The 27,051-nt window shown below is 48.5% G+C and overlaps 2 protein-coding genes across 2 annotated transcripts; both read right to left on the reverse strand.

Annotated features, from left to right (window-relative positions):
* Positions 1 to 98: 98 nt before the first annotated feature.
* LOC136551316 (MADS-box transcription factor 47-like) lies at positions 99 to 27,051 on the reverse strand. Its single transcript, XM_066542891.1, has 9 exons — positions 26,807 to 27,051; positions 26,434 to 26,665; positions 18,642 to 18,734; positions 18,461 to 18,517; positions 1,246 to 1,345; positions 1,117 to 1,158; positions 855 to 896; positions 606 to 763; positions 99 to 453 (listed from the first exon to the last, which is right to left on the reverse strand). The coding sequence occupies exons 2-9, from the start codon at positions 26,619 to 26,621 to the stop codon at positions 429 to 431; spliced, it is 705 nt and encodes a 234-aa protein (XP_066398988.1). The 5' UTR covers positions 26,622 to 26,665; positions 26,807 to 27,051; the 3' UTR covers positions 99 to 428.
* On the reverse strand, positions 1,372 to 10,818 carry LOC136551307 (uncharacterized). The gene is made up of 3 exons (XM_066542880.1): positions 9,497 to 10,818; positions 7,794 to 9,407; positions 1,372 to 7,723 (listed from the first exon to the last, which is right to left on the reverse strand). Exons 1-2 carry the CDS (start codon positions 9,925 to 9,927, stop codon positions 9,353 to 9,355), a joined length of 486 nt encoding a protein of 161 aa, XP_066398977.1. The 5' UTR covers positions 9,928 to 10,818; the 3' UTR covers positions 1,372 to 7,723; positions 7,794 to 9,352.

Below are 27,051 nucleotides of genomic sequence, written 5' to 3' on the forward strand. Positions count from 1 at the left end.
CAAAGAATGATCAGAGTCCAAATCCTCAATACTAACAGCGTGACATGTTTGATATTGTTAAGAGCAGAAGTACTGGAAGTTATTTGCAGGGACTGGAATAACTCCTAACGATGATCATGCTGTATAACAAAAGCATGAGCTGCAGGTAACATGGTTTGCAGGGGGATTATACGAGTACTAAAAACAGAGGACAGAACATGGACTGCAGGTAGCATCCTAGCGGGTACCCGTTATGTATTACCATGCTGCCTGTATATAACAAAAGCATGTCTCACTTTCAGAATACACCATCATACAGCACTCGAATGCCTTATTTTGATGCGACGCGTTGGTCACTAATCCAGCAATCCTGTTCCTCAATTCAGAAGGGAGAGGGCAAGTAATCGGCACCGCTCAGCCACCGAACATGTCAAATTTCCTGATTTCCATCACTTCGAGCTGAAGAATGGTAGCCTACAGTATGCAGATTCATATGGTTAGTGCTATTTCCATATGCGTTATCTCACGAGTCACCAGCATATTTACATGGAATTTCTGATGTGCGTTGGCTTGAGATGAACACGTTATCTGATGTAAGGTCTGCTGGGGACGAACTCTGGACTCACCCGAGCCTGAGCGATGTATCGGAGCAGTCGTCAGTGTCTGTTGATGGGCGCAGATAGGATGTGTTTGTCACAGATTCAGATGACTGCCCTTCCTCATACACAATTTCTGAATCGACGCCAAGCTGCGTCTCCATCCTTGCCATCCGGGTCACCTGCAGCTACAGATCGTCGTGGCATAAGCACCGAGACATCGCTCGAAACAAATGAAGAGCAGAATGGAAAACTCAGCAGGGGAGAGCAGGAATTTACTTGCTCCTTCAGCCTTGAATTCTCCTCGATCAGTTCCATTCTCTGTTCAACAACACAACTGACGCTGTCAGAAGGCAGGAAACGGGATCTGGCTGAATGTAATGTGAAAGATTTCAGTTGCATCTTTTATCAGGTGATGAGGTGCTGAAATTTCTCTGAAGTTTTCCACACAGTTGATTAAGCTGCAGCGCTAGCCTAGGTCTGAAGCATCTTGTTTGGAAATAAATTAACTAAAGCAATTTGAAAAGGGAGTTATGCTTGCCTTTCTTTCCAGACCACTGATCTCGTCAAGGATTTTTTGGCTCTACAATTTTGACAGGGAAAGAGATGATTATGCTTTGCATCATTACTGTACAGTCTGATGCTGTCACAACTCACGAGTATCAGATACCTTGGTTTTGAGTACAGAGCCGAGGCCGGATTCAAGGGTCTTCTCAAGCTCTTGCAGCTGTTGGACGCTCAGCCTTTGGAGCTCCTCTCCTCTCATCTGCCTGAAGAGAATTAACGGTTACTTTTACAACATGATGATCACCTATTTTATCAAAAAACAGTCGTTTCCACACATTTCTTTAAAAAAAAATTGTAATTTTTACAACGAATAAACAAAAATAACAGAAAGAAAGGTAAGCAATAGTCAAATAAGTGACTTACTATCTTAAAGGCGATCAAGGAGGAACCAAAACATACATCATAAAACGACCGAAATACCAAACAAGAAAAACAAAGGCTACAGCCAAAAACTCTCACACAAGACAAAAGACTAACCCTACAACCTAGACCTCCAACAAATACAATAAAACAAGCATGTGAGAGGCAGCGATGAGACGACCAAGCAGCAAATGAATATACCGCAACAAGAGAACAACCGCCAGCACCAGTCCGGTCCTCTGCCACCTTTGCTCCACGAGCAATGACGAAGCCACCAAAAACTCCGCAACGGGAGAGCAACCGCCTCAGCCCATACGGATGACCAAGCAACAACAGTAACCATAACTAATAAGCAGCCACAAAAACACCACAAGCGTCACCAAGCAATAACCAGAGAGTAGCCTTCATAGCACCACAACGACGACCAAGCAACATCTAGAGAGCCCATCGCAAGAGAGCAGCTAGCTCCACAAGCGACAACCAAGGAACAAACACCCAACTAAATAGAGACGACCACACAACAAGGAGTCCACAATAGTGACCAAGTAGTAACCAGAGCCCACGGTGAGAGAGCTGCCGCTTTAGGTCCACAAGTGATTACCAAGCAACAATTACCGGCGAGTAGTGGGGAAGACGATGACCTCGTACCTAAGCTACTAGCAACGGTAGAGTGGAGTACTTCTCAAGATAATGCCTCTTAGAAGGACATAACCCACAAGGCGGTGTCATTGTTCATCCGACAAAAGTGAACTAGGTTTTCACCTAGGGAACATAGGTGGAATGCGGTTTCATAACAATGCTCCCAACAGGGTGAATGATGCCCGAGAGTGTCACCATTGTCGGCCTCATCCAGATCTAGGTAGGGCTTTCACCCTATATCCCCATGACTATCCTCTAACCTATGCACCAAACAACCCTAGGGCACAAAACTACATCGGCGACCAAAATCTGGCTAGGGCTTTCACCATACACCCCCCATGACATATCCTCTACCCTAAGCACCAAACAACACTAGGGCACATAATTTCAGCAATGGCCACATCCCAAGGCTAAGCAAAGAAAGGATGAACAACCAACGCAACAACCCCTTGGTGGACTCTTCACCTAACAGAACCAAAGGGTGTATGGTGACCAAGATAGCCCCTGACCCCCCAAGAACGTGAACTATGCCTACGGGCACAATAACTAGCGACGCTGGCAAAAACTTGCTAGAGCTTTCGCTTGTGACACCCTAAACCTTACCATGCGCAAGACCAACATGACCACATAGTGGTGGCACCATAACGACAGGGAATCCACAATGAATATGAGTTCACACAGGGTAGAAAAAACAACCAAGAGGACCCACATTGCCGGCTTGGCACCAACACAAGAGGAGAACCACGAATGGGTGTAGCCCTCCCTACAATGGTACTAGCGTAGAATGGATGGCACAGGCCCACAACCACAGTAAGGAGATAGTAGTGCGGAAGCTTAGGCTCTATCAACAGCAAACAACACAGCCATGACCAAAGCGTTATGGATAAAAAAAGACCACAACCAAAGTGACTTGGGGCTACGAGGAATAGGCAAGGAGAAGATCGAGCACTCCATGAATGTCTCGCTGACCGCCAAACCGATCAAGCAAAAACTCCGACGATTCGTGCCAGACAAGGAGGCTATTAGGGTAGAAATAAAACGGCTCCTAGCTGCCGGATTCATAAAAGAAGTGTATCATCCTGAGTGGTTAGCAAACCCTGTTCTCGTTAAAAAAAGAATAAAGAATGAAGAATGTATGTTGATTACACTGATCTTAACAAACACTGCCCAAAAGACTCCTTCGGTCTGCCTCGGATAGACAAGGTTGTAGACTCCACCGCCGGCCGCGAACTGCTCTCCTTCCTCGATTGTTACTCCGACTATCACCAGATTTCCGTCAAGGAAGAAGACCAGATCAAGACATCGTTCATCACGCCTTTCGGTGCGTACTGCTATACCACCATGTCCTTTGGACTCAAGAACGCCGAGAAGACCTACCAAAGGGCCATCCAGATGTGCCTCGACCAACAGATAGGCCGCAACGTCGAAACTTACATCGATGATGTGGTCAAGTCCAAGACCGCCGATAATCTCGTCGATCTCGAAGAAACGTGTTCGCCAACCTTAAAAGGTACCGATGAAAGCTCAACCCTTCAAAGTGCATCTTTGGGGTTCCATCCGGAATACTCCTGGGCTACATCGTTAGTGCCCGCGGCATCGAACCCAACCCTGACAAGGTCTCCACCATCACCAACATGAAACAGCCAACGTCCATAAAGGATATACAGAAGCTTACAGGTTGCATGGCTGCTCTCAGCCGCTTTATATCGCGCCTCGGCGAAAATGGACTACCGTTCTTCAAACTCCTCAAAGCCTCTGAGCGCTTCTGCTGGTCGGAGGAGGCAGATACAACTTTCGAGTAGCTCAAGTTGTTTTTAACGAAGCCTCCGATCATGACGGCGCCTCGGCCAGACAAAACTTTACTGATCTACATCGCCGCCACTTCTCGCGTCGTTAGCACAGCTATCGTCGAACGCGAGGAGGCCATGTCACGCCTATAAGGTGCAACGTCCGGTCTACTTCATCAGCGAGGTCCTTAATGAGCCCAAATCTCGTTATCCTCAGGTCCAAAACCTGTTATACGCCATTCTGATCATGTCACGCAAGCTTCGCCATTACTTTGAGTACTACAAGATCACCGTGGTCACCGAGTTCCCTCTAGGTGACATTCTCCGTAATAAAGAGGCCAATGGCCGCATCAATTGGGCTGTTGAGCTCGGCACTTACTCCATTGAGTTCAGAAGCAGTCCTACCATCAAGTCACAGGTGCCCGCTGACTTTGTCGCTGAGTGGACTGAGATCCAAGAGCCCATCACCGCTACATGCCCCGAGCACTGGGTGATGTACTTTGACGGCGTCATCAACATCAACGGTGCTGGTGCTAGCATTCTGTTCATTACGCCGACCATGGATAAGCTCAGATACGTTCTCCGAATACATTTTCCAGCCTCCAACAACGCCGTTGAATACGAAGCATGTCTCCATGGACTCTGTATAGCCGTTGAGCTCGGCGTCAAACGCCTAATGGTATACGGGGACTCCGCGCTGGTAATCAACCAGCTCAACAAAGACTGGTCCTGCTCCATTGAGAAGATGGATGCATACTGCGCCTAAATCAGAAAGCTTGAAGGGAAGTTCTACGGTATCGATTACCACCACGTGGTACGAGATCAAAATCAACTCACCGACCACCTATCCAAGATAGGCTCCTCTCGTGCCGCGATTCCGCCAGGGTACTTCGTTCAAGACCTCTTTACGTCGTCTATCAAGGAAGAGAAGGAAGTACAAAAAATTCCCCCCGCCGAGCAGCTGGTACTTATGGTACCCTTGCCGGTCGCCGATTGGAGGAAACAGTTCGTCAAGTACCTCACCAGCGCCGAAGTACCCATCGACAAGACTGAAACCGAACGCTTAATTTGTCGAAGCAAGCATTATGTGCTGGTGGACAAGAGCTTGATGAGGAAAAGTGCCAAGAAAGGGATACTGCAGAAATGCATCACCCAAGAAGAGGGAGTGAAACCACTTCTCGAAATTTACTCTAGTTCCTGCGACAACCACGTGGCCTCAAGAAACCTGGTCGGCAAAGCTTTCCGAGCTGGTTTTTACTGGCCCACGGCCATCTCCGATGTAGAAGATCTCGTCCGACGTTGTGAAGGATGTCAATTCTTCTCCAAGCAAATCCACGTGCCGGCACAAGAACTGCAAACCATCCCAGCTTCCTGGCCTTTTGCTTGCTGGGGACTGGACGTGATCGAGCCTTTCAAGCCAGCGCCAGGTGGTTTTCGATACATATAAGTCGCCATCGACAAGTTCTCCAAGTGGATCGAATACAAACCGCTTGTTTCGGCTACTGCAAAGAAAGCAGTTGAGCTCTTCGAAGATATCATCCACAGATTCGGTCTCCCGAACAGCATTATCACCGACCTCGGAACTACATTTACTGGTCATCATTTTTTGGACTTCTGCGAAGACCGATGCATTTCCGTCAAATACGTCTCTGTTGCCCATCCTAGAGCCAACAGCCAAGTCGAACGGGCGAACGGCATGATTCTTGATGCCCTCAAAAAGAGGCTATATCAGAAAGAAGAAAAGTATCCGGACAGATGGCTCAAAGAGCTACCAGCTGTGGTCTGAGGATTGCGTACTCAAGCTAGTCGCAGCACCAGTATCTCCATATTGCTTGATCTACGGCTCAGAAGCCATACTACCAGCAGACATTGCCTTCCGAGCACCTAGGGTGAAAAATTATGATGAAGATCAAGCCGTAGCTGTTCGGACAGAGGACGTCGACAGGGCCAAGGAAGAACGCCTGATCACCTACGTCCGCACAGCCAAATACTTAGAAGGCTTGCGGAGATACTACAACCGCAACATCAAAGGTCGTTCATTTGCTATCGACGACCTCGTTCTCCGCAGAAAACAGAAAACCGAAGGTATGCACAAGCTCGCCTCCCCTAGGAAGGGCCTTACGTAGTCAAAGAGGTTACTCGATCACGGTCTTATCGGCTATGTGACTTAGACGGAATCGATATCCCCAATTCATGGCATATTGAGCACACCTTATACGTTTCTATCCTTGAAACGCTCCAGATATGTATTCTCCACTCCATGATGAATAAAGTTTTGGTCGCTATAATTTGTCTCAATTATTTCTCCGTTACGATTTAAAATCCACTTGCAGTCGCCAGCTCTAACTACTCCTTTAACGAACTCCAACACGTGATCGCCATAAATGCTCCGCCACATTTCTCCATATCTCCAACACGTGATCGCCATAAATGCTCCGCCACGTTTCTCCATATCTCCAATATGTGATCGCAATAAACACTCCGCCACGTTTCTCCATATCTTCAATATGTGACCGCCATAAACACTCCGCCGTTTTTCTCCATATCTCCAAAATGTTTCGCCAATCGCCGAGCAGCACACGTTCTGTTCTGTGCTCTATGGAGAAGACCCAGTCTCTAATCTCTCCCTACACGTGCTACGAGCTCCGCGCTCTGCGTTATGGGTGGTCGGCTGCGGTTCCTTGGTCACGCCTGTTCCTCCTACATGTACATGGGCTCCGCGCTCAAGGTTATGGACTATGGGCTAGCCAAGGCCAAGAGCCCAGTAAAGAACTAACTGCTCGGATACCACTTATACTACGTATATCTCCAAGTAATTTCGCCAACCGCTAAGCAGCATACATTCCGCTCTGTTCTCTATGGAGAAGACCCAGTCTCCGATCTCTCCCTACACGTGCTACGGGCTCTGCGCTCTGCGTTATGGGTGGTCAATTGCGGTTCCTTTGTCACGCCTGTTCCTCCTACACGTGCACAGGCTCCGCTAGCCAAGGCCAAAGAGTTCCATAACGAACTAACTGCTCGGACGCTACTTCTACTACATATAATCGCGTTAGGGTTAACACTACAACGATTTTTTCACCGAAATACTAGCAAACTGCATAAACATGCACTTGTCACTTTACAACATTTATAAATGTCTATCTGCGCCCATGCGCATCCTAACTACTCTAGTTAATACAGCATCTCTCTGAGCAGATCATCGGGCTTTGCTATCGTCGTCCATCTCGCTGAACAGGTCGACATCGCCAGCCGACTTCTTCGCCATCTTCCACCTCATCTTCCAGCTGCTGGTGCTCCGATGCGCCCGTCCCTATGGCGAATCCAACCCCTATCGCTTGAAGGTCAATGGTAGGGTAATGGGACCGGACCACCGCTAGGGCGTGTAACGGCGGTGACGATGGCGTCGCGGTTGAAGCTTTTGAAGTTCTCCCACGCCACCTTACACCTCTCAATGAAGGTGTCCGGACGCGGCGGCCTGCCGTCGGGCTGAGGAGCCACCTCCAGGTCGACGCAGTCGAGCACCGACTTGATTCCAACAACTACGGCGTCGAGCTTGCTCCGCTAGGTTCTGGCCTCTTGCTCCAGCACATCGAACTGTGCCTTGACCCTCCGGCGATAGTCTGCGGGCATTGCAAGGGTTGTCAAGTCAAGAAATTACTCCAGCAGTAACTCCGACCATGCAGAACTCACCTTTCAGCTCCTTGGCCAACTTCTCCGCCCGCCTAGCCGTTTTCTTCACCTCCTCCTAGAGTTGCCTAACAGTTTGGCGTAGCTGGCCAAGCTCCGCATCTTGCTCTACAAGCATAACCATCGTCAGCAACAATGACTTCAACAATGCAAAAGCAAAATTGCTGATATGCCATACCTTTTTTCTGCTCGGAGATGATCTTGAGCTGCTCAGACTTCCGCTACAGATGCGCGAAAAGACTCGTCACCTGCTCGGAGCTACGTTCCAGCTGCTCGGATTTGCCCCGCACCTGCTCGGATGCGGTCGCCAACTGCTCGGACAGAGCCCCTTTTGGGATTCCAGATCCCGCGCTTGAGACTCAGCAAGATCTTGCTCGTGCTAGAGCCTCTAGACATTTTTCTCCATTAACTTCATCGCCTCCTTCAGCATGGCATTTTCTTCGGCGAGGGGCTCCATCCTTTTGATCAGCCGGCGTCGTTGCTCGGCAGTCCGAGCTATCCCCTGCAAACGTGCCAAGACCATGAAGCAAAGCCGGTCTACAACGTCAAAGACGAGCATCGCAGACATCGTACTGACCTTGATCTGCTCCATCACTCCAGAAAGGGCGGACTCCAGCCTCCTGAGCTCCCTAGTGGTGTCCTCCTCAACAACCACCACTTCGTCACCCCGCTTACGGAGGATTCGGACAGCTTGAGGTCGTGACTCTTCACGCTCGATCTCTTCCACCTCGTCCCCCTCTTCCGCAGCTGAAGGCACCACCAGGGGGCTCGGTGGCCGGACAGCGTGTCTGACCACGCCCTCCGACATCTCAGGGAGCGTCGTTTGCTCCTCGGGCGCCACTGTCTTATCTGTCGTAGCCTCCGGCGCGGCGTCCGCAACTCCAGCCGCCCCGCCGCCTCCGAAGACCCAGCGGCTTCCGCCGTTGCCGCAGGCATCGCCGCCGACCCGTCCGCTGTCGCTGCCAACCATTCGCCGCCGCCAAGTACATCAGCAGCAGCGGTCGACTCCTTCACAGGCTGCCGAGCACCCGGGGACAGAGTCTACCGACATTGCCTCCGCCTCGGGACCAGCCCTCGGCTGCTCGTCAGTCTGAACGGTCGGGGTCAGATCCTCAGTACGCTTCGCTCTGCATCAGATTAGCTCGTCAGTCACCACCGCGACAAGGAATCCGACAACAAAATAACTCCAAGGCAAGAATACTTACGTGTCGGCCTGCCGGTACACTTTTCTGAACCGGCGTTGCCTACTCGAGCCCCCAGGCGTGGCCCTGGGGTCGATTCCCACGCCCAGGGGTGGAGGTCTCGCGGTCTCCGCCGTCGGCCTCTCCTCCGTTTGCCGCTCTGGGACTCCTGTCACCTGTTGCTCGGGGACTCCCGTCGCATGCTGCTCGGGGATTGCCTCCCCTCCCTTTGATTACTCCTCCGCGCGCGTGTTGCGCGGAGGCACCTTAGTGTTCGATGGAGGAGCCACTAGAACTTCGCCGTCATCCGACCACTCAGACATCGCCGCACTTTGCGTCCGAGTGGTCTGGTTGCCGCCAAGCGAGATGCCGCCCGGCTTGCAGGGAACAACACCCGTCGTCTTTCTCTTCTTCCGGACCTACTCATCTATTGTTGCACTCTTCCCCTGGACTTTCTCCGACACCAAGGTACTCTCCGTTCGACCAGCGTCTGCGCCTTCGAACTCCAACGAGGCGTTGGCCGCATCTTCTTTAGGCCGAGCCGGTGGCCGGGCGTCTACTGCCTGCGACCAATCACCTCTCGGCACGCCCGAGAAGTACACCGCTCTTTCCTGCGAATAGATCTTTGCATAAATCAGTTCACTGCTCGGCAATGGTAATGGATAAAAAGCATCACGAACAAAACAATTGGGCTGGTTACCTGAGGAGGCGGATTTGTACAGCCCTGGTCTGTCTTGACACACTGAACGAGGCATTTAGAGCGAATAGCTCTGCGGCCCGCTCTAGCACGTCATCACTCGACAGCCTTCCCGTGCTCTCTCGGGTGCCGTCGTTGTCGCCCTTGAAGTCAAAGCCTGGGTGGGCCCTCTCCTTACAGGGCTGGACGCGGCGCACTATGAAGCTCGCCGCCACCAGTTCGCCATTAATCTCCACGCCTTTTATCAGGTAGAGGACCTCCCTCACCTGCTGCATGTCAGCACTGCTCGACTTCTCTGACCAGCTCTTTTGGCTCTCCGGGATGTGATCGACGTCGCAGCGGATTGCAGGATGGCTCTGCTTCATGTAGAACCACCTGGCGTTCCACCCCTTTAGCGAAGTATTCAGCGGTACATTGATGTACTTGCTCGCCATCCCATCCCGAAGTTGTAGATATACGCCGCCGACCACCTTGGAACCGCCGCCGCCCTTCTTCAACCAAAACAGGTGTCTTAAGAGGCTGAAGTGTGGAAGAACCCCCAGATACGCTTCGTAGAAGTGGATAAAGATCAAGATGTGCAAGATGGTGTTTGAGTGGAGATTGCATAGACTGATTACCCAGAACTCCAACAGATCCCTCAGGAATGGATGAACAAGAAATCACAACCCACGCCAGAAATAATCTTCAAACACCACTACTTCATCAGTATGAGGCATTGGGAAGGGCTCACCGCTGGCTGACCGCCATCCGGTAGTGACGCTGTCAAGAAGAACGCCCGCCTCCACCAACCTGTTGAGCTCCGCCTCCCCCATGCGCGGCTGGCTCCGACGTTCGCATTCTTTGGGTTCACACCTCCCCTCTTCGGCGTCATCTCTCAGATCCAGATTGGGACTGACTGCGGAAGCGCGTATGGATGTGAATCTGGATGTGCGAGGGCTGAGGAGGAAGATGAAATGACAAAGTGACAAAGGTATGAGTGCGGGGTGCGGCGGCGCAGTTATAAAGCACTCCCCCCACCTTTCATATTCGAGGATTTTTGGGAAACTGCTCCACGATTTGCGCCTCTCCGAATTCTATGCAACAACGTGGTGGGCCATTACCTGGGCTTTCGCACAACTGCAGCCTGTATCGCCCATTTATCGCCGAAAGTTGTTATTGCTCACCGAATATTTGCCGACTTCTTTGCCATCTATATCAGCTCAGTAATTACTACTGTACAACCATTACTCTAGGTTTTTCTCTAGGATTTGTTTTCTCCAAGATTTCCTCGTGGATCGGGGACTGCATCCGCACTACGGCATGGTTCCTCACTGCACTGGGAACTGCCTTCTGTTGACTGTTGTTTCTGACCATGGCACCACGTCACCTACTATCAGGCTCGGGAACTAAGTGGACACACTTCACCTTGCGATGAATGTGCTTTTCTCATCTCGAGGCTACACCCGGAAACTGGCTGCCTGCTCGACTGGTCTTCTACCTTTCTCCTATTATGGACCCTAGCACCACGTGACTGTGTCACCTACTGTCAGGCTCGGGGACTAAGTGGACACACTTCACCTTGCGATGAATGTGCTTTTCTCATCTCGAGGCTACACCCGGAAACTGGCTGCCTGCTCGACTGGTCTTCTACTTTTCTCCTATTATGGACCCTAGCACCACGTGACTGCGTCACCTACTGTCAGGCTCGGGGACTAAGTGGACACACTTCACCTCGCGGTGAGTGTGTTTGCTTTAATCTAGAAGACTTTGCGCCTCTTGAAGCCGAAGAAGATTATCTAACTTTCTCGTGGTCGGACTCTAAGTGGGCACACTTGGTCCACTGCGAAGAAATTTTCGATTCTGAACTTGAGCTACTTGGGTCACACTGCTCGACGACGGTTCACGCTGCTCGGCGACAGCTCACAACCGCTCGGCAACTCATCATGGTGGTCAGATCATGAGTTTGACTGCTCGGCTTTATTTGCACCTGCTCAGACAAACTCAAGACGACGTTGCACAACGGATACAAGACGCTCGGGGACTAGCTGTGGAGGGTACGACCCCGGATACCCACAGCAGATCACATGGGCTGCGCCCCAGGGATGGCCCAGCCCACAAGACGAAGCCTTGCGGGGCACGACATTGCTCGGCGCCTCCCGCAAGACACCAGGAAGATATCCTGAAGATACTACGAAATCTGTTAGGATACGTATGATCCTATGATTCATGTAATCTGTTATTATTTTCCGATTATCTCCTAGATCTAACCGACTTGTAACCCTACCCCTCGGACTATATAAGACGAACAAAGACCCCCTCCAAACTCATGCAATATCATACGATAGCCAATACAATCCAACAGACCACAGGAGTAGGGTATTACGTCATACTGACGACCTGATCCTGTCTAACTCGTGTGCCTCTGTTGCCTTCTTGTTCTCGATTACACGCATCTTTGCCGATCAATCTACCTTCGTGGAATACCCCTCAGAGGACTGTCGACGATATTCAGTCGATAGTGGCCCCTAGAAATATTTTCCATAGAATCACACAAAGGAAAACAAACAAATAAGGAAAATAATTTTCTCATGCCCAAGTAACTACCTCATAAGCCAGTACTATTTTTTTGCAAGAAATGCACGTACATGCATCCTCGAGGATTTGAATCCATTACCTCAAGTCCCTTGTAACCCTTCACTTGTGACTAGATATCAGGAGCTATTCTTAAGATTTGAATCCATGATCTCAAGTCCCATATATGATCCCTTCACTTGTGACTAGATATCACGAGCTATTCTTTTGTGACAGAAGCCTAACAGGCTGAGATGTTATACATAAATGGCTGAGTTACAAGAGGGTTACATATATAGCCTAGGATACAGAGGTGCCCAAGGGGCCAGACCCGAAGGGGCCAGTTTAGACTAGAGTGATAGATTACAGAGGAGCCCAAAGGGCCAAGCCAGCCTGGAGGAGGTGGCGCATTCATATGTAGAGTAGAAGCATTCACATAGAAACTAGATATTCTAACACCCCCCGCAGTCGGAACGTCGCTAGGACGAACGTTAAGACTGGAGCGAAACTCTAGGAAAACAGAGGAAGGGAGCCCCTTGGTGAAGACATCGGCGAATTGCGACGTGGTGGGAACGTGGAGCACACGGACAGCCCCAATGGCGACCCGTTCCCGGACGAAGTGGAGGTCGATTTCCACGTGCTTGGTTCGCTGATGTTGGACGGGGTTGGTGGAGAGGTAGACGGCGCTGACGTTGTCGCAGTAGACGAGGCAGGCGGACTGCAGCGGCTGATGCAGCTCCTGCAGTAGTTGCCGCAGCCAGGAGGCCTCGGCGACACCGTTGGCGACAGCCCGATACTCGGCCTCGGCGCTGGACCGAGAAACGGTGTGCTGTCGCTTAGAAGACCAGGAGACGAGGCTGCCTCCAAGGAAGACAGCGTAGCCGGAGGTGGAGCGGCGAGTGTCTGGGCAGCCGGCCCAGTCGGCGTCCGTGTACACAATAAGTTGAGTAGGGGATGATCGAGGAATGACCAGGCCATAATCCAGAGTGCCCTGAAGGTATCGAAGGATTCGTTTGGCAGCAGCAAGGTGACTCTCCCTAGGATCATGCATGTGAAGACAGATCTGCTGGACTGCGTAGGCAATGTCGGGCCTGGTGAAAGTGAGGTATTGTAAAGCACCCGCAAGGCTGCGATAATTTGTAGGATCAGCAACAGCAGGACCACCATCAGCAGAGGCTTTGGCGCAGGTGTCAACAGGGGTAGAGCAAGGTTTGCAATCAGTCATGCCATGACGAGCCAAGATATCCAGAGCATACTGCCGTTGGGAGAGAAAAATAGCAGCACCTCGTCGTTGAACTGACATGCCAAGGAAGTGATGAAGAGGACCAAGATCTTTCATGGCGAATTCCTTCTTCAAAGCATCAATAACACGGCTGAGAAGCTGCTGGGAGGATGCAGTGAGTATGATGTCATCAACATAAAGAAGAAGGTAGACTGTGTCAGCACCCCGGCGGTAGATGAACAGGGAGGTGTCCGAGCGAGCTTCAGAGAATCCCAAAGTGACCAAATAAGCAGCAAACCGACTGTACCAAGCGCGTGGTGCCTGTTTCAGACCATACAGGGACTTGTTCAGCTTGCAGACATGATTGGGAAGAGCAGAATCAGTGAAACCTGTGGGCTGCGAACAGTAGACGGTCTCTGAAAGAACCCCATGAAGAAAAGCGTTCTTCACATCAAGTTGATGTATAGGCCAATCCCGAGAGTGGGCCAAAGTGATAACCGTGCGGACAGTTGCAGGTTTGACAACGGGGCTGAAGGTTTCATCATAGTCGACACCTGGCCGTTGTGTAAAGCCTCGAAGAACCCAGCGAGCCTTGTATCTGTCCAGGGAACCATCAGCATGAAATTTGTGTTTGAAGATCCATTTTCCAGTGACCACGTTTGCCTTGGCAGGGCGAGGAACGAGGTCCCAAGTGTGGTTCTCAATAAGAGCTGCATGTTCTTCCATGGCGCGACGCCAGTGAGGATCAGTGAGGGCGTCACGACAAGACCGAGGAATTGGTGACAGCGCCTCGGTGTGAAGATGAAGGCGCGGTTGGTGATATCCAGACTTCCCACGGGTCATCATGCCATGAGAGTTGGCGACCGGTGGGATGGGAACAACACCGACAGGAGGAGCAGCCTTCACGTAGCGAGGTGGTGAAGGGACGATGCTCGAGCGCCGGGAGGGAGCAGCAATGGGAGACGTCGGTGAAGGTGCTGGAGCAGGAGCGCCGGGAGTAGACTTGGGTGACAGGCGGTTTGTTGAACGCCGTCGGTGGTGCCCGGGTCGTGGTGGGCGCCATGGGCACCACGGGTGCTGAAGGCACCATGGGCGCCGGACGAGCAGCAGGCATCATCGGCGATGGAGAGGTAGCAGGTACCGAGGACGCCGGAGGTGGAGCCGAAAGTGCGGGGAAGCCTGGTGGAGACCTGGGTGCCCGCGGGAGATGACCAGGGCTGTGTGAGAGCACTGGCAGCAGTGGAGGCTCATCGGGCGGCTCAACCTGCAGGGGTGCAGCAGCCACGGGCAGGGAGCTGGCACGGCCTGAAGTAGTGGGTGTACCTACAGAATGAATAGGAGCTGGTGGAGGCTCATTATTAGTTAGAAAATCAAGCTCGCCGGGTGGAGGAGATGATCGGTGATGGGAGAAAGGAAAATGGGATTCGTCAAAGGTAACATGGCGAGAGATGATGACCCGGTTGGAGGTGAGATCAAGGCAGCGATAACCTTTGTGATCAGGGGAATAACCAAGAAAGACGCACAAAGTAGAGCGAGGAGCAAGCTTATGTGGGGCAGTGGCAGTGAGATTAGGATAGCAGGCACACCCAAAGACCCGAAGTTCGTGGTAGGAAGGGTGAGTGGCATGGAGGACGAAGTAGGGTGTGGACAGACCCAACGTCTTGGTGGGAAGACGGTTGATCAGATAGGTGGCAGTGGCAAGAGCGTCCACCCAATAGGAGGGAGGCATAGATGCTTGAAACAGTAAGGTGCGGATGACATTATTTGTGGTGCGAAGGATGCGCTCAGCCTTGCCGTTTTGCTGCGAGGTGTATGGACAAGACATACGCAGGGAAACGCCTTTGGCAAGAAAGAAAGCGCGAGAGGAAGAGTTGTCAAACTCACGGCCGTTATCGCATTGGATGGATTTTATGGGGCACCCAAACTGAGTGGAGACATAGGCGAAAAAATTAGAGAGAGTGGAAAAAGTGTCGGATTTGAGGCGAAGTGGGAAAGTCCATAGAAAATGCGAGTAGTCATCAAGTATAACTAAATAGTACTTGAAACCAGAAATGCTGAGTACAGGAGAGGTCCACAAATCACAATGAACTAAATCAAAAGGTTTGGATGCCCTGGACATCGAACTAGTGAAAGGTAACCGAACATGTCGTCCAAGCTGACAAGCATGACATAAAGAGGTGTCGCCGGGCTTGCTGCAGATAATAGAGGAGGACTGAGCAAGGTGTTGGAAGGCATCCTTGCCGGGGTGACCAAGGCGACGGTGCCAATCGATCGTCGACGGGGTGGTGACAAGAGCGCAGGAGCCGGACGATGATGATGGCAGCTGTAGGGTGTAGAGAGGTCCCGAGCTATTGCAGCGAAGGAGGATGGTGCCCGTGCGTAGGTCCTTTACAGAAATGCCAACAGGGTCAAATTCAACAGAAACATGGTTATCAGTGGTGAATTGACGAACAGAGAGAAGATTTTTTGATGATGTCAGGAGCAAGGAGAACATTGTTGAGGCGAAAGGGACCGGGAAGGGTGGAGTAACCGGTGCCAACCACAGGGAGAGTGGCACCGTTGCCAACAACAATGGAAGAGGGAAAGGTGGAGGAAGAGGATAAGGTAACCATACCGGGGTTGGATGCGATGTGGGAGGAAGCACCTGAATCGACAACCCAATCGCTGCTGCCCGGTGGCGTAAGGGTCACAGTGCTGAAAGCGTTGGCGAGGGAGTGTGGATCCCAAGGTGCCCATGCAGGAGGGGGTGCCTGAACCGGTGCCTGGGAGTACAGACCAGGGCCCGAGTGTGGAGTATGGTGGAGGAGCCGGAGCCATGGCAGCCATCAGAGCTTGCTGCTGGTGTGGAGGGAAGCCGGCGCGAGGCGGTGGAGCACGAGGACCGCCTGGGTTGGAGCCGGGCCACATATGAATGGACCCAGTCCATGGATTGAACACGGAGGGCCATGGCGAGCCTCCAGAGCCGCCTTGGCCACCTCCAGAGCCGCCTTGGCCACGCCCACCGCGGCGACGGCGCCCACGTCCGCTGCCAGAAGGGGCGCCCCTAGTAGAGGGAGATCCCTGAGGGGGGCGCGGTGGCGCAGGAAGTGGAGGCGCAGGCGGCTTGCTGGTTGGTGTAGCGAGAAGCGCCGAGGGAGGAGCCATAGGCTGCTCCATGTTGAGCTCAGCAAGGCGCAGGTCTGCGCGAACGTCGCTGAAGGAAGGAAACGGCTTCTGGCGAGTGATCAGCTGTGCCATGAACTGAAACCGTTCGTTGAGGCCGCGCAGGACGTTCAGGACGAGCGTACGGTCACTGATGGGCTCGCCAAGATCAGCAAGGGCATCAGCCTTGGTCTTCATCTGGCGGCAGTAGTCGTCGATGGAGAGGGCGCCCTGAGAGAGGTTGCGAAATTCAGCATCAAGGAGTGCCCGGGATTCACGATTTCCCAGGAACTGATTCTCGACCCCGAGCCAAGCCGCCCGGGCAGTGGTGCCAGCGTGCTCGTGGACGATGTCCAGAAGGTCGGGGGAGATGGTGTTGAAAATCCAGGAGACGACCACGCAGTCCATGCGAGACCATGCCGGATCGTCGGGGCGGGCGTCATCGCTGAGGACATGGTCCCTCAGGGAGAACCGCCCGAGGGTGAGGAGGAAGTAGCCGCGCCACTTGGAGTAGTTCGATGACGACTGGAGTTCGAGGACGATGGGGATCAGGTGCTTGATGTTCTGGACAGCAGCCGCCTGGCTGTGGAGATGAGCAATGGCCGCGGCTTCAGAGTGGGCGTCATCGTCGCGAACATCGTCGTCCTTGAGCAGCTCCGCGCGAAGATGATTGCGAAGGGCGGCAGCCTGCTGCTCCAGGGCGTCAGCCTGCGCGCGCTCTTGGTCAAGAGCAGCGACGGCAGTGCGAACGCGCTCCTGGGCGGCGGCGGCAGACTTCAGGAGGTCGGCCTCCTGTTGGAGCTGATGGCTGCGCTCGGCGTTGGAGGAGCGGATGGAGATGGCCTAGGCCTCCAGCAGCTTGGCGGCGGAGGTAGCTTCATCACAAAGCTTGGCCGCAGCAGCGGTGGCCGAGAGACCGGTGCTGGAGTCACCGGAGGTAGGGGTATCGGCGGCCATGGGCGCAGTAACAGCGGGCGCAGCGGCCTGGGGGTGCGCGCGCGGCTGGGGGCGCGAGCACGACGCCTGGGAAAGAGGGGCGGAAGCGGTACAGGACTCAAAAGTCTCGTGATACCATGATAGAAGCCTAACAGGCTGGGATGTTATACATAAATGGCTGTGTTACAAGAGGGTTACATATATGGCCTAGAATACAGAGTTGCCCAAGGGGCCAGACCCGAAGGGGCCAGTTTAGACTAGAGTGGTAGATTACAGAGAAGCCCAAAGAGCCAAGCCAGCCTGGAGGAGGTGGCGCATTCATATGTAGAGTAGAAGCATTCACATAGAAACTAGATATTCTAACATTTTGTATTAACTTCTCTGGATCTTTTTTAGAATATTTATGCCCTTAGGCAATATCAAATGAAAAAAAATTGTCGGCTCTTATCAAGCACTACAACTTTAGTTTAAAGCGTGCCTCCATTCGAGGCCATTTGAAATATTAAAAACATTAAATTAAGTTTTTTTAAAATTGAATATTTGGGTCTAGCAATTTCAAATGAAAAAAATATTTGGGTCCCTAAATAATTTCAAATGAAAAAGTTGCCGACTACAAATTTTATGTCTTTTCAAGTTGTACAATGTAAATATATTGTCTTCATCCGATCAACAATTGAAATTCATACCTTTTTTGGGGATTGTGCTTTGTTGTCTAGGGCCTTGTCCAATAAGAGATGCGGCTTGGGCTAAGCCTAACGGGCTCGGGCCTGATCTTGGACTGAAATGCTCGGGTCTAACCGTTCCTAGAAATGTCTATTTTCAAAGGCAGTCGGTGAGTTACCAATCACCCCTAGAGTTTCTAAGGCGGTCTACATATTAGCTGAGCCACTCTATTGGATTTCCAGGGGCATCTGAAAATCACAATAATCTCTATGAAACAATGGGACTTTTCTAAATCATTTGTCTAGTAGAGAGAACTCCGTGTCCTTCTTGAGGTTGCTTAAATAAAAAAGAAGGGTTTGGTCCCAAAAGATAAAACTGGCAGGTGCATGTAGATTATAGTCCTGCTTTTGAACTACATGCGTATGTGTAAATTAAATTGTAGGATAGATGTGCACCTGAGCTTAAGGCTGGTTTCAGCAAGCTCCTCCTTTAGCCTTGCACAAGTGCCGTCAGTCAATCTGTAACACACACATCACAGAAACGAAAGCTTTTAGTACACACATCGTTGTACCCATTCTGTCATTGAGTTTGTGCTCGCAAATTGGAGTAATAAACGTTAACAATTACAGGATGAATTCTAGCTCACATGTGACTGCAGCTGAGACGGCGCTTCCGAACTTCTGGAGATTCTTGGAATGGGAGTCGTACCGATCGATTACCTGCTTCATGCTGCAGAAATATTGGGCAGATCAACTGATCACTACCGGAAACTGGGTGTTTGCCGAGTGCTAAAATATTTGCTGAGTACATTCTATCGAGCAGTCGGTAAAGAAGCTATTTGCCGAGTGTTATCACAAAAACACTCGGCAAAATAATTGCACTCGACAAAAGAGGCAAAAAAACACTCGGCAAAGTTTGGCAGTCGGCAAACAAGAAAGAAAACACTCGGCAAAAGTAGGCACTCGGCGGAGATAAGTTTGCCGAGTGCGGACACTCGGCAAACTTAGCTTTGCCGAGTGCCCTAGATTCGACACTCGGCGAACTCGACATCTTATAAACTCGCGCGGCCGCCGCCCCCTCCCTCCCACTCTCCCTCGCGCCGCCCCTCCCTCTCTCCCTCTCTACCCGGCGCTGCCCCTCTCCCTGAGCACGACACCCCTCCCTCCCCTCCCTCCCGGATCCGGCACCAACGGACCAACCAATCAGACGAGACGCCGGCGGCGGCACCCCTCCCTCCCGGACGTTGTCCCCGCGGTGGTGTCGCCGGGAGAGGTCGGCGTGGCGCAGCTGCTCCCGCTCTACATGGGCGACCTAGAGGGCTCCATCTCAGACTCGCAGTTGTACGAGCTCTTCAGCCAGGCCAGACAGGTGGTGTCGGTGCGCATCTGCAGGGACATCACCTCGCGCCGCTCGCTCGGATGCGCCTACGTCAACTTCAGCAACCCCTTGGATGGTATGGCTGCGATCTCCTCGTGGGCATTTCCTTTCTATCTTGTTGATTTAGGGCGGGTGGATTCGTCGACATGCGGGCGTTGTTGGATTGGGGTCTCATCAGATTAGGCTAGGTTTGGGTTTCCTATGACACGATAATTCTGATGGCATCTAGTAAACCGCACGTTACAAGTGATCCCCCCAGATGGAACTTGGTAGGTGGTGGATTGATTGTGCTTGTTAATTTTGGTAATGTTGAATGGTTCATTCTATCAGAAGTGGATGTCTTGGCTGGTGCAATGTCCCTGGGATTTGTTATTTTGGGTATATCCGTAAGGATGATTTTGTTACCTAGATTCCTTTGTTTTGATACAAGGGGAGGATATGGGCCAATGGCACTTGTTTTTTTATATCCTAGACTTGAGGCTTGTGCTGGTATACTCTATAGACCGGTGGCGGCCTGGTGGCGGCGGCGGCGGCGGGGCGAGCTGTGGGCGGGCGGCGGTGGGTTTTTTTTATATTTTTGAAATATTTTTTGTCGAGTGTTGGGTTTAGCACTCGGCAACGTCTTTGCCGAGTGCTCGACAAAAAATATTCGGCAAAGACAGATTCGCCGAGTCTGTGTTAGCCGAGTGCCGTTTGCCGAGTGCAACACTCGGTAAAGGCTTTGCCGAGTGTTTTTTTGCCTTCGTCGTGTGCCGTGGGCACATGGCAAACATGTGCATTCCGGTAGTGGATCAGTTGACTGCACAGTTTAGTAAAGATTAAATAATACGACTAACTGACGTACTTCAGATAAAGATGATGGCTTCAATACCAAGGCAATTTGTCGCAGCAACTAGATGTAAGTATTGTTTTTCAAGAAATCCATATTAAGTAGGCCATGCTTCTGGGCATGGAGATATCGTCAGGTCTACACGCGAAATCTGGGAGGCTAGTACTGTTGTGTAACTATTGATATTTCATGCACTGAACCGGGGATTATATTCAGGCCTACTTCGTCCAGCTTACATGCATGACAGCAAAAAGCCTCATAACTTGTAGTATTAATCAGGAGAAAATATGTAGCAATGGTGTTCCTAGTGTTAAACTAAGAAAATCTTAACTACCTGCTTAAACTTTATGCACAGCAACGGTCAGCAGACACTTGCATTTTCGTTAGCAGATTGGTGATTCTAAATTTTTCGGTTAATAGTGTTTGGCTGAAAATATTTTTTAAAACAAAAACATCATCCATGCCACAACAAAATTGTATGCCTATTATAAAATGCTTGGCCTGAATATTGAACGTATAGACACCTACAGTGAAATGGCGTGTAACAAAAGCAAAAGATGAGTTGTGTTCATCCTATCTTCACATCAGACTGCCCAGGCGGGGCCAGCAATGCTAACCTTTATATCGTGTTAGTAAATGTCCACTGCCTTTTGACACCCAGGTGCTGTTTAGTTCCATTTCATTTTGCAAAATTTTTCAAGATTATCCGTCACATCAAATCTTTGGACACATGCATGAAGCATTAAATATAAATAAAAAATAAAATTAATTACACAGTTTAGACGAAATTCACGAGACGAATCTTTTAAGCCTAATTAGACTATGATTGGACACTAATTGTCAAATAACAACGAAAATGCTGCAGTACCATTTCCCAAAAAAATTCGCGAACTAAACAAGGCCCCACTCTCCGGGCAAATGTGGAACGAAGTACGATGCACAAATTCCTTCAGATAGGATTGGTCAATCTTTTTCATAGCCCTCCTGATGAATGATGTCATCATGCACAGGCAGCTAGTGCCAGTGATTTAAAATCTCACACTGTTTGCCACGAAATGACTAGACTAATTTATCTGTGCATGAATTTCTGTGGATATAAAAAACAAATGTTAACTGTCGTAACAAATGCAATTCGCTCAATTTTAAATTTTATCAAATCTATATAAAAATATATACCAATATTTATATATCAACTAAGTATTAATAAATTAATTATAAAATATATTTTTATAGTACGTAAACATATTTAGGGACATAAATGTTGATACTATTTTATTTAAATGTATAATTAAATTTTAAAAATTGTCTTGATTCATATAAAAAATATTATTTTTTAGACCGAGTACACAGTACATGCTTGGCCACCATGTCTAGAATTAAACTGTCGTATTTCCTTAGCAAGTATTTTTAATCCCCCACACTCCTGGTTTAGATCAATTCATGACACTCAAATCTGAGTAGTAGTCATGGTATAGTGATAGTTAAGGCTCCAAAAAGGCTGACTTCAACACTTACTGCTGTAATATAATATAATATAAATTGAATATTAGGGCAGTCCTAATGAGATGACTAGAATATAGTTTCTATAGGATTAGCTATGATGCCAAGTAAGTAAAATGGTGTTGTAGTATTGGAATTAAAACAAGGTGAGCAAAGGGAAATGGTTTCTTATACAAGAAAGTCTACACGGAAAACTAGATTAAATATATATGATAGGTGGATGATAGCAGAGAAAAGATAGTGGATTACAACAACAACAACAACATAGCCTTTCAGTCCCAAACAAGTTGGGGTAGGCTAGAGTTGAAACCCACCAAGAGCCCCAAGTCACGGTTCAGCCACTTCCATAGCTGCTTTCCAAGTATTCCTATTCAAACATAGATCTTAGATATATCCCAAGCTTTCAAATATCTTTTTATTGCCTCCCCTCATGTCAATTTCGATCTTCCACTATCTCTCCTCATATTATTAGCTTGGCTTAGGACTCCACAATGCACTAGTGCCTCTGGAGGTCTCCTTTGGACATCGCCAAACCACCTCAACCGATGTTGGACAAGCTTTTCTTCAATTGGTGCTACCTCTAGGCGATCACGTATATCATCATTCCAAACTCAGTCTATTCTTGTGTGACCGCAAATCCATCGCAACATACGCATTTCTGCAACACTCAGTTGTTGAACATATCGAATCTTTGTAGGCTAACATTCTGCTCCATACAACATAGCCGGTCTAATCGTCATTCTATAAAACTTGTCTTTTAGCTTTTGTGGTACCCTCTTGTCACAGAGAATGCCAGAAGCTTGTCGCCACTTGATCCACCCTGCTTTGATTCTATGGCTAACGTCCGCATCAATATCTCTATCCCTCTGTAGCATCGATCCCAGATATCGAAACGTATCCTTCTTAGGCACTACTTAACCTTCCAAACTCACATCTTCCTCCTCCTGTACAACTCCGCCAAAGTCGCATCTCATGTATTCGGTTTTAGTTCTGCTTCAATCTAAAACCTTTAGACTCAAGGGTCTGCCGCCATAACTCTAGTTTTCCTATTTACTCCCACTTGGCTTCGTCCACTAACACTACATCATCAGCGAACAACATACACCAAGGGATATCCCCTTATATGTTCCTGGTAACCTCATCCATTACCGAGGCAAAGAGATACGAGCTTAAGGCTGACCCTTGATGAAGTCCAATTTTAATCGGAAAGTAATCTGTGTTGCCATCGTTTGTTCGAACACTAGTCACAACATTGTTGTACATGTCCTTAATGAGGGTCACGTACTTTGATGGGACTTTATGTTTGTCCAAAGACCACCACATAACATTTCTTGGTATCTTGTCATAAGCCTTCTCCAAGTCAATGAAAACCAAGTGGGGGTCCTTCTTCTGCTCTCTAAACCGCTCCATAACCTGTCTTATTAAGAAGATTGCTTCTGTGGTTGACCTTCCGGGCATGAAACCAAATTGGTTTGTTGATATCTGCGTCGCTCCTCGCTGGCGCTGCTCGATGACTCTCTCCCATAACTTTATAGTGCGGCTCATTAACTTAATTCCCCGATAATTAGTACAACTTTGGATATCTCCCTTGTTCTTGTAGATTGATACCAATATGCTTCTTCTCCACTCCTCAGGCATCTTGTTCGATCGAAAGATATTATTGAACATCTTGGTTAGCCATACTATAGCTATATCCCCAAGACATCTCCACACCTTAGATAGTGGATTGGCTGAAAAAATATTTTGTAGAACTATCTATTGGAAATACAGTTTCTATGTATAGAGTCTATATAACACTTACCATGTTATACTTCAATCATCACAATTCTTAGGCAATGTTTGGCTATTGGCGCGACACACAATTTCTTAGCATCTTTGTCTCGCATGTCATTTACTTATTTTTTTATCAAGTTTATCACAATATAATGCATGATATGAGATTGTGTCACCGGTAAAAATAAACTATTTATACATTGGTTCAGAACTTTTTTTTGTAACCATGTGCTGTGAAAAACCTTACAGCTAGCCTCTTCGCTACCTGCTGCGTTTCACAGCTCTAGCTACAGACCTGACATCGAATTTAAGTTGCTACACAGTTGCAGCGGCTGCAAGCTACACTGAACTAAAAGCTAGGCTGCAGGTAGCTTGCATATAACAAAAATAGAAACAAAAAATTGCACCAAAGGCTGCTTAGTGCTAGGTGGCCACCACTACTAATGAGTGACACCATTTTATATTATATATATTAAGTAAACGTACCTAAATGTGGTTTGTAGCACTTGAACTTGCAAGGCCCACACCACTCGTGTTACGCGAACCAACAGAGGAAATGCACATGTCTTATATAAAGATGTCTATAATGGTAATGGGGTTATGAACATTATGATAAAATATCAAACTAGATGCCAAAACAAGATGAACTATTTATATGGCTTATTTTGGAACCAAAAAAGGTCCAAATTACTTCCATCAATAAGTTCGGCCAATGCCCAGACAATCTACTAAACTAATGTTTGATTTTATTTACTTTCCTCCAACTATTTCAGCTGGTGCAGTTTACTCACAAGATTTTTTATCCAAAGTTGAGAGCATTTTACTACCATATATGTTATCGAGACTTAATGTGATAGGAAAAGCTCAACTGAAGATAGCTTACGTGTGCCCAAACTCATCATTGTAAAAAGACAGTTTTAAATTTGAGTAAGCAGAAGCCCACAGTTAATCGTTTATGTTATGATACATAAACAACATGCAATTTAAGCTCTATTTCATTGGAAAATATGGACAACATAAACCTTAACTACTACTTCATATGTCCTATAACATAAGAGGTTTCCATATGTCCTAAGTCAAATCATCTAAAATTTGACCTAGACAAAAGTATTAATATTTAAGACATCAAGGAGGTAAATTATGAAAATGTTTTTATAGTAGTATATCAAATGAAACTCATTTGATATTGTAAATATTATTATACTTATTTTTTATGAACTTAGTAAATCTCTAATATTTCAAAACTGAGGGAGCGGAAGTTAAAACAAAATGGCAGGTACCTCGGATTAGGTGTAAAGTACGAAATGAAGTATCACATTTTCCCCTTTTTTTCTTAGGGTGAAAACGATATCAATCATGTAAGTCACATGAACATTCCGAGGCATTTCCTGGCAAACCCGGGATACATGTGGAGAAAGCTCTGACCAGCTAGAAAGCATTTCTACAGTAGGATGTCCGGGTTATTTGCACGATCCACATCGACGGGGAAGTCAAAAGAAATGTAAACGTGCATTAAAAAATGGAAATGGAAACGTGGTAGACGAACAAGAGCAATAGAAGAAACATGGAAATCGAAGCAACTTGTACAAAAGGTGCAGAAAAAATTTTAGTTGCAGATCAGAACGAAGACTCGTGACATCTACCTTTTCTCAAAGAGCATCTGTTTTTTACTGGTCACACTGCCAAAAGAGAGAACCCTCCCCTCCATCTGTCTACTCTCTTCCACACATTCCAAGTTCTTTTAGTATTATATACTCCCTCCGTTAAAAGAAAATACACACTTTTTAGGGTCATTTTTTATTTTTAACTAGATTTATAAAAATATATCTCTAAATATATTGTTATATTATAAGAATATATGATCTATTATTATCTGGTACTTATTACACATCATATATATTAGTATATTTTTATATATATGCTCAAACTTAAAAGTTTGACTCCTAAAAAAATAAGAGTGCAATTCTTTAGGGACGGCAAGAGTAGGAGAAGAGCAGTGAAAAAAGGTCATTGAAATGTTGAAAGCATATCGTATATTCTATCTCAATTCACATCAATAGATGAAACCTTGATAAGAAATTAGATATGATGAAATCACACTGACTGATCAACATGCCCTTTTTTGGGGTGGGTTACTGAAAGTATTGCCTAATTACTTGAAAGTATCATTACCTTGAAAGCAATTAATCAGGTGAATTTACCACTAACCTTGAAGTATATCATTATGCGGATAGAAAAAAGAATAACACTAATTAATATTAATAAAATCTGAATCTGTTAGGCAGCGACAGGATAAATCCAGGGACAATGGTTTTTTTCCCCAATCCCAGCTTAGAACAGGCGAGCACCACGAAGCAAGCATATGAGAATCTCTGGAAAATGGGGGTAAAACATGACACCCCAAAGACACATAATCGATATCGAAACGACAGTCAAACAACAATCTTAGTCATTGTTGACAATGGGGAAAGGAACTTGTTGGCGAACAAGCAAGAACTTTCTCCTTTGATCAACAGAACGACCGGCAGGAGTTACTTAATCATACATTGAAATATCGACCATCAAATATCAATCCACGTACATGTGACACGTCGTAGACAAGCTTGGTTCCAGAAAAGGCACAGCGGATCAGCAGCATACCCAAGTTGTTGGAGACAGGGAGACAAGAATCCCCGATCTCAAGAAATAGAGAAATCAGGTTTCTAATTGCGGAATTAACCGATCAATCAATTAAGACGCCCAATTAAAGAAGAACAAATACGGAATCGAAATTAGGGCATCCAGTACCAAGATGCAGGTCTAAGCCCCAGACGAGATGGAAGAACGAATTTAAAAATCCAAGAGCTAGCGGAGTTCCAAACGCATCGATCAACAAACCAAGAACAATCGCATGAGGAAGATGACCGGCCTTATGACAGCCGTCGCACGGCGCACGATAGATATAGGTACCTGGTGCTGGCGAAGTGGAAGAGTTTGCCGGTGGCGGAGAAGACGACGAGGCCGACCTCGGCGTCGCAGAGGATGGAGAGCTCCTCGGCCTTCTTGAACAGCCCCCGCCGCCTCTTGGAGAAGGTCACCTGCCTCGCCGACAGGTTGTCGATCCTCCGTATCGCTATCCGCTCCCGCTTCCCGGCCATCGCGCCACTCTTGCTCTCCTCCACCGGCGGCGGCGCCGCTGCAGCTGCCAACAACCACAAGAAGACGAGAGAGCACAGGAAGAGATGAAGTGGGAATTTGACCAAGCAAAGAAAAGAAGAGGAAGGACGAAAAGCAAGCGGAGCGAGGGAGAAGAATCCCTAGCTAGCTGCCGGAAAATCCTTACAGGTGTTGGAGTAGATCTGCGGCGCGCGTCGGGAGCAGTCCAGAGGCTGGTAGGAGTACTCTTTGCGCAAAGGACCAGTGAGCAACTGCCTACCACTCCTATTTATGGAATAGACGCATAAACTAGCCAATGGAGACGAGAGAGAAGGGAGAGTGAGGATGGATGAGGACGGCCGCGTTGGCGCAGTGGCAGCATGAACAGAAGCCTAGCCTAGCCACTAGCCAGGCAGCAAGCGCTGCAGCAGT

The sequence above is a fragment of the Miscanthus floridulus genome, chromosome 1, assembly GCF_019320115.1.
Source record: "Miscanthus floridulus cultivar M001 chromosome 1, ASM1932011v1, whole genome shotgun sequence".
Taxonomy (NCBI): Eukaryota; Viridiplantae; Streptophyta; class Magnoliopsida; order Poales; family Poaceae; genus Miscanthus; species Miscanthus floridulus.

Excerpts from the sequence above, each read along its gene's own strand:
- LOC136551316 (XM_066542891.1), bottom strand. The coding sequence starts at position 26,621 with ATGGCCGGGAAGCGGGAGCGGATAGCGATACGGAGGATCGACAACCTG. Across the intron at positions 18,518-18,641 it reads GCAGTCACATGTGAGCTAGA|TGACGGCACTTGTGCAAGGC; the intron begins ATTCATCCTGTA and ends TTACAGATTGAC. Across the intron at positions 897-1,116 it reads TCAGTGGTCTGGAAAGAAAG|AGAATGGAACTGATCGAGGA; the intron begins GCAAGCATAACT and ends GTTGTTGAACAG.
- LOC136551307 (XM_066542880.1), bottom strand. The coding sequence starts at position 9,927 with ATGGCGAGCAAGTACATCAATGTACCGCTGAATACTTCGCTAAAGGGG. Across the intron at positions 9,408-9,496 it reads GTACAAATCCGCCTCCTCAG|GAAAGAGCGGTGTACTTCTC; the intron begins GTAACCAGCCCA and ends ATCTATTCGCAG.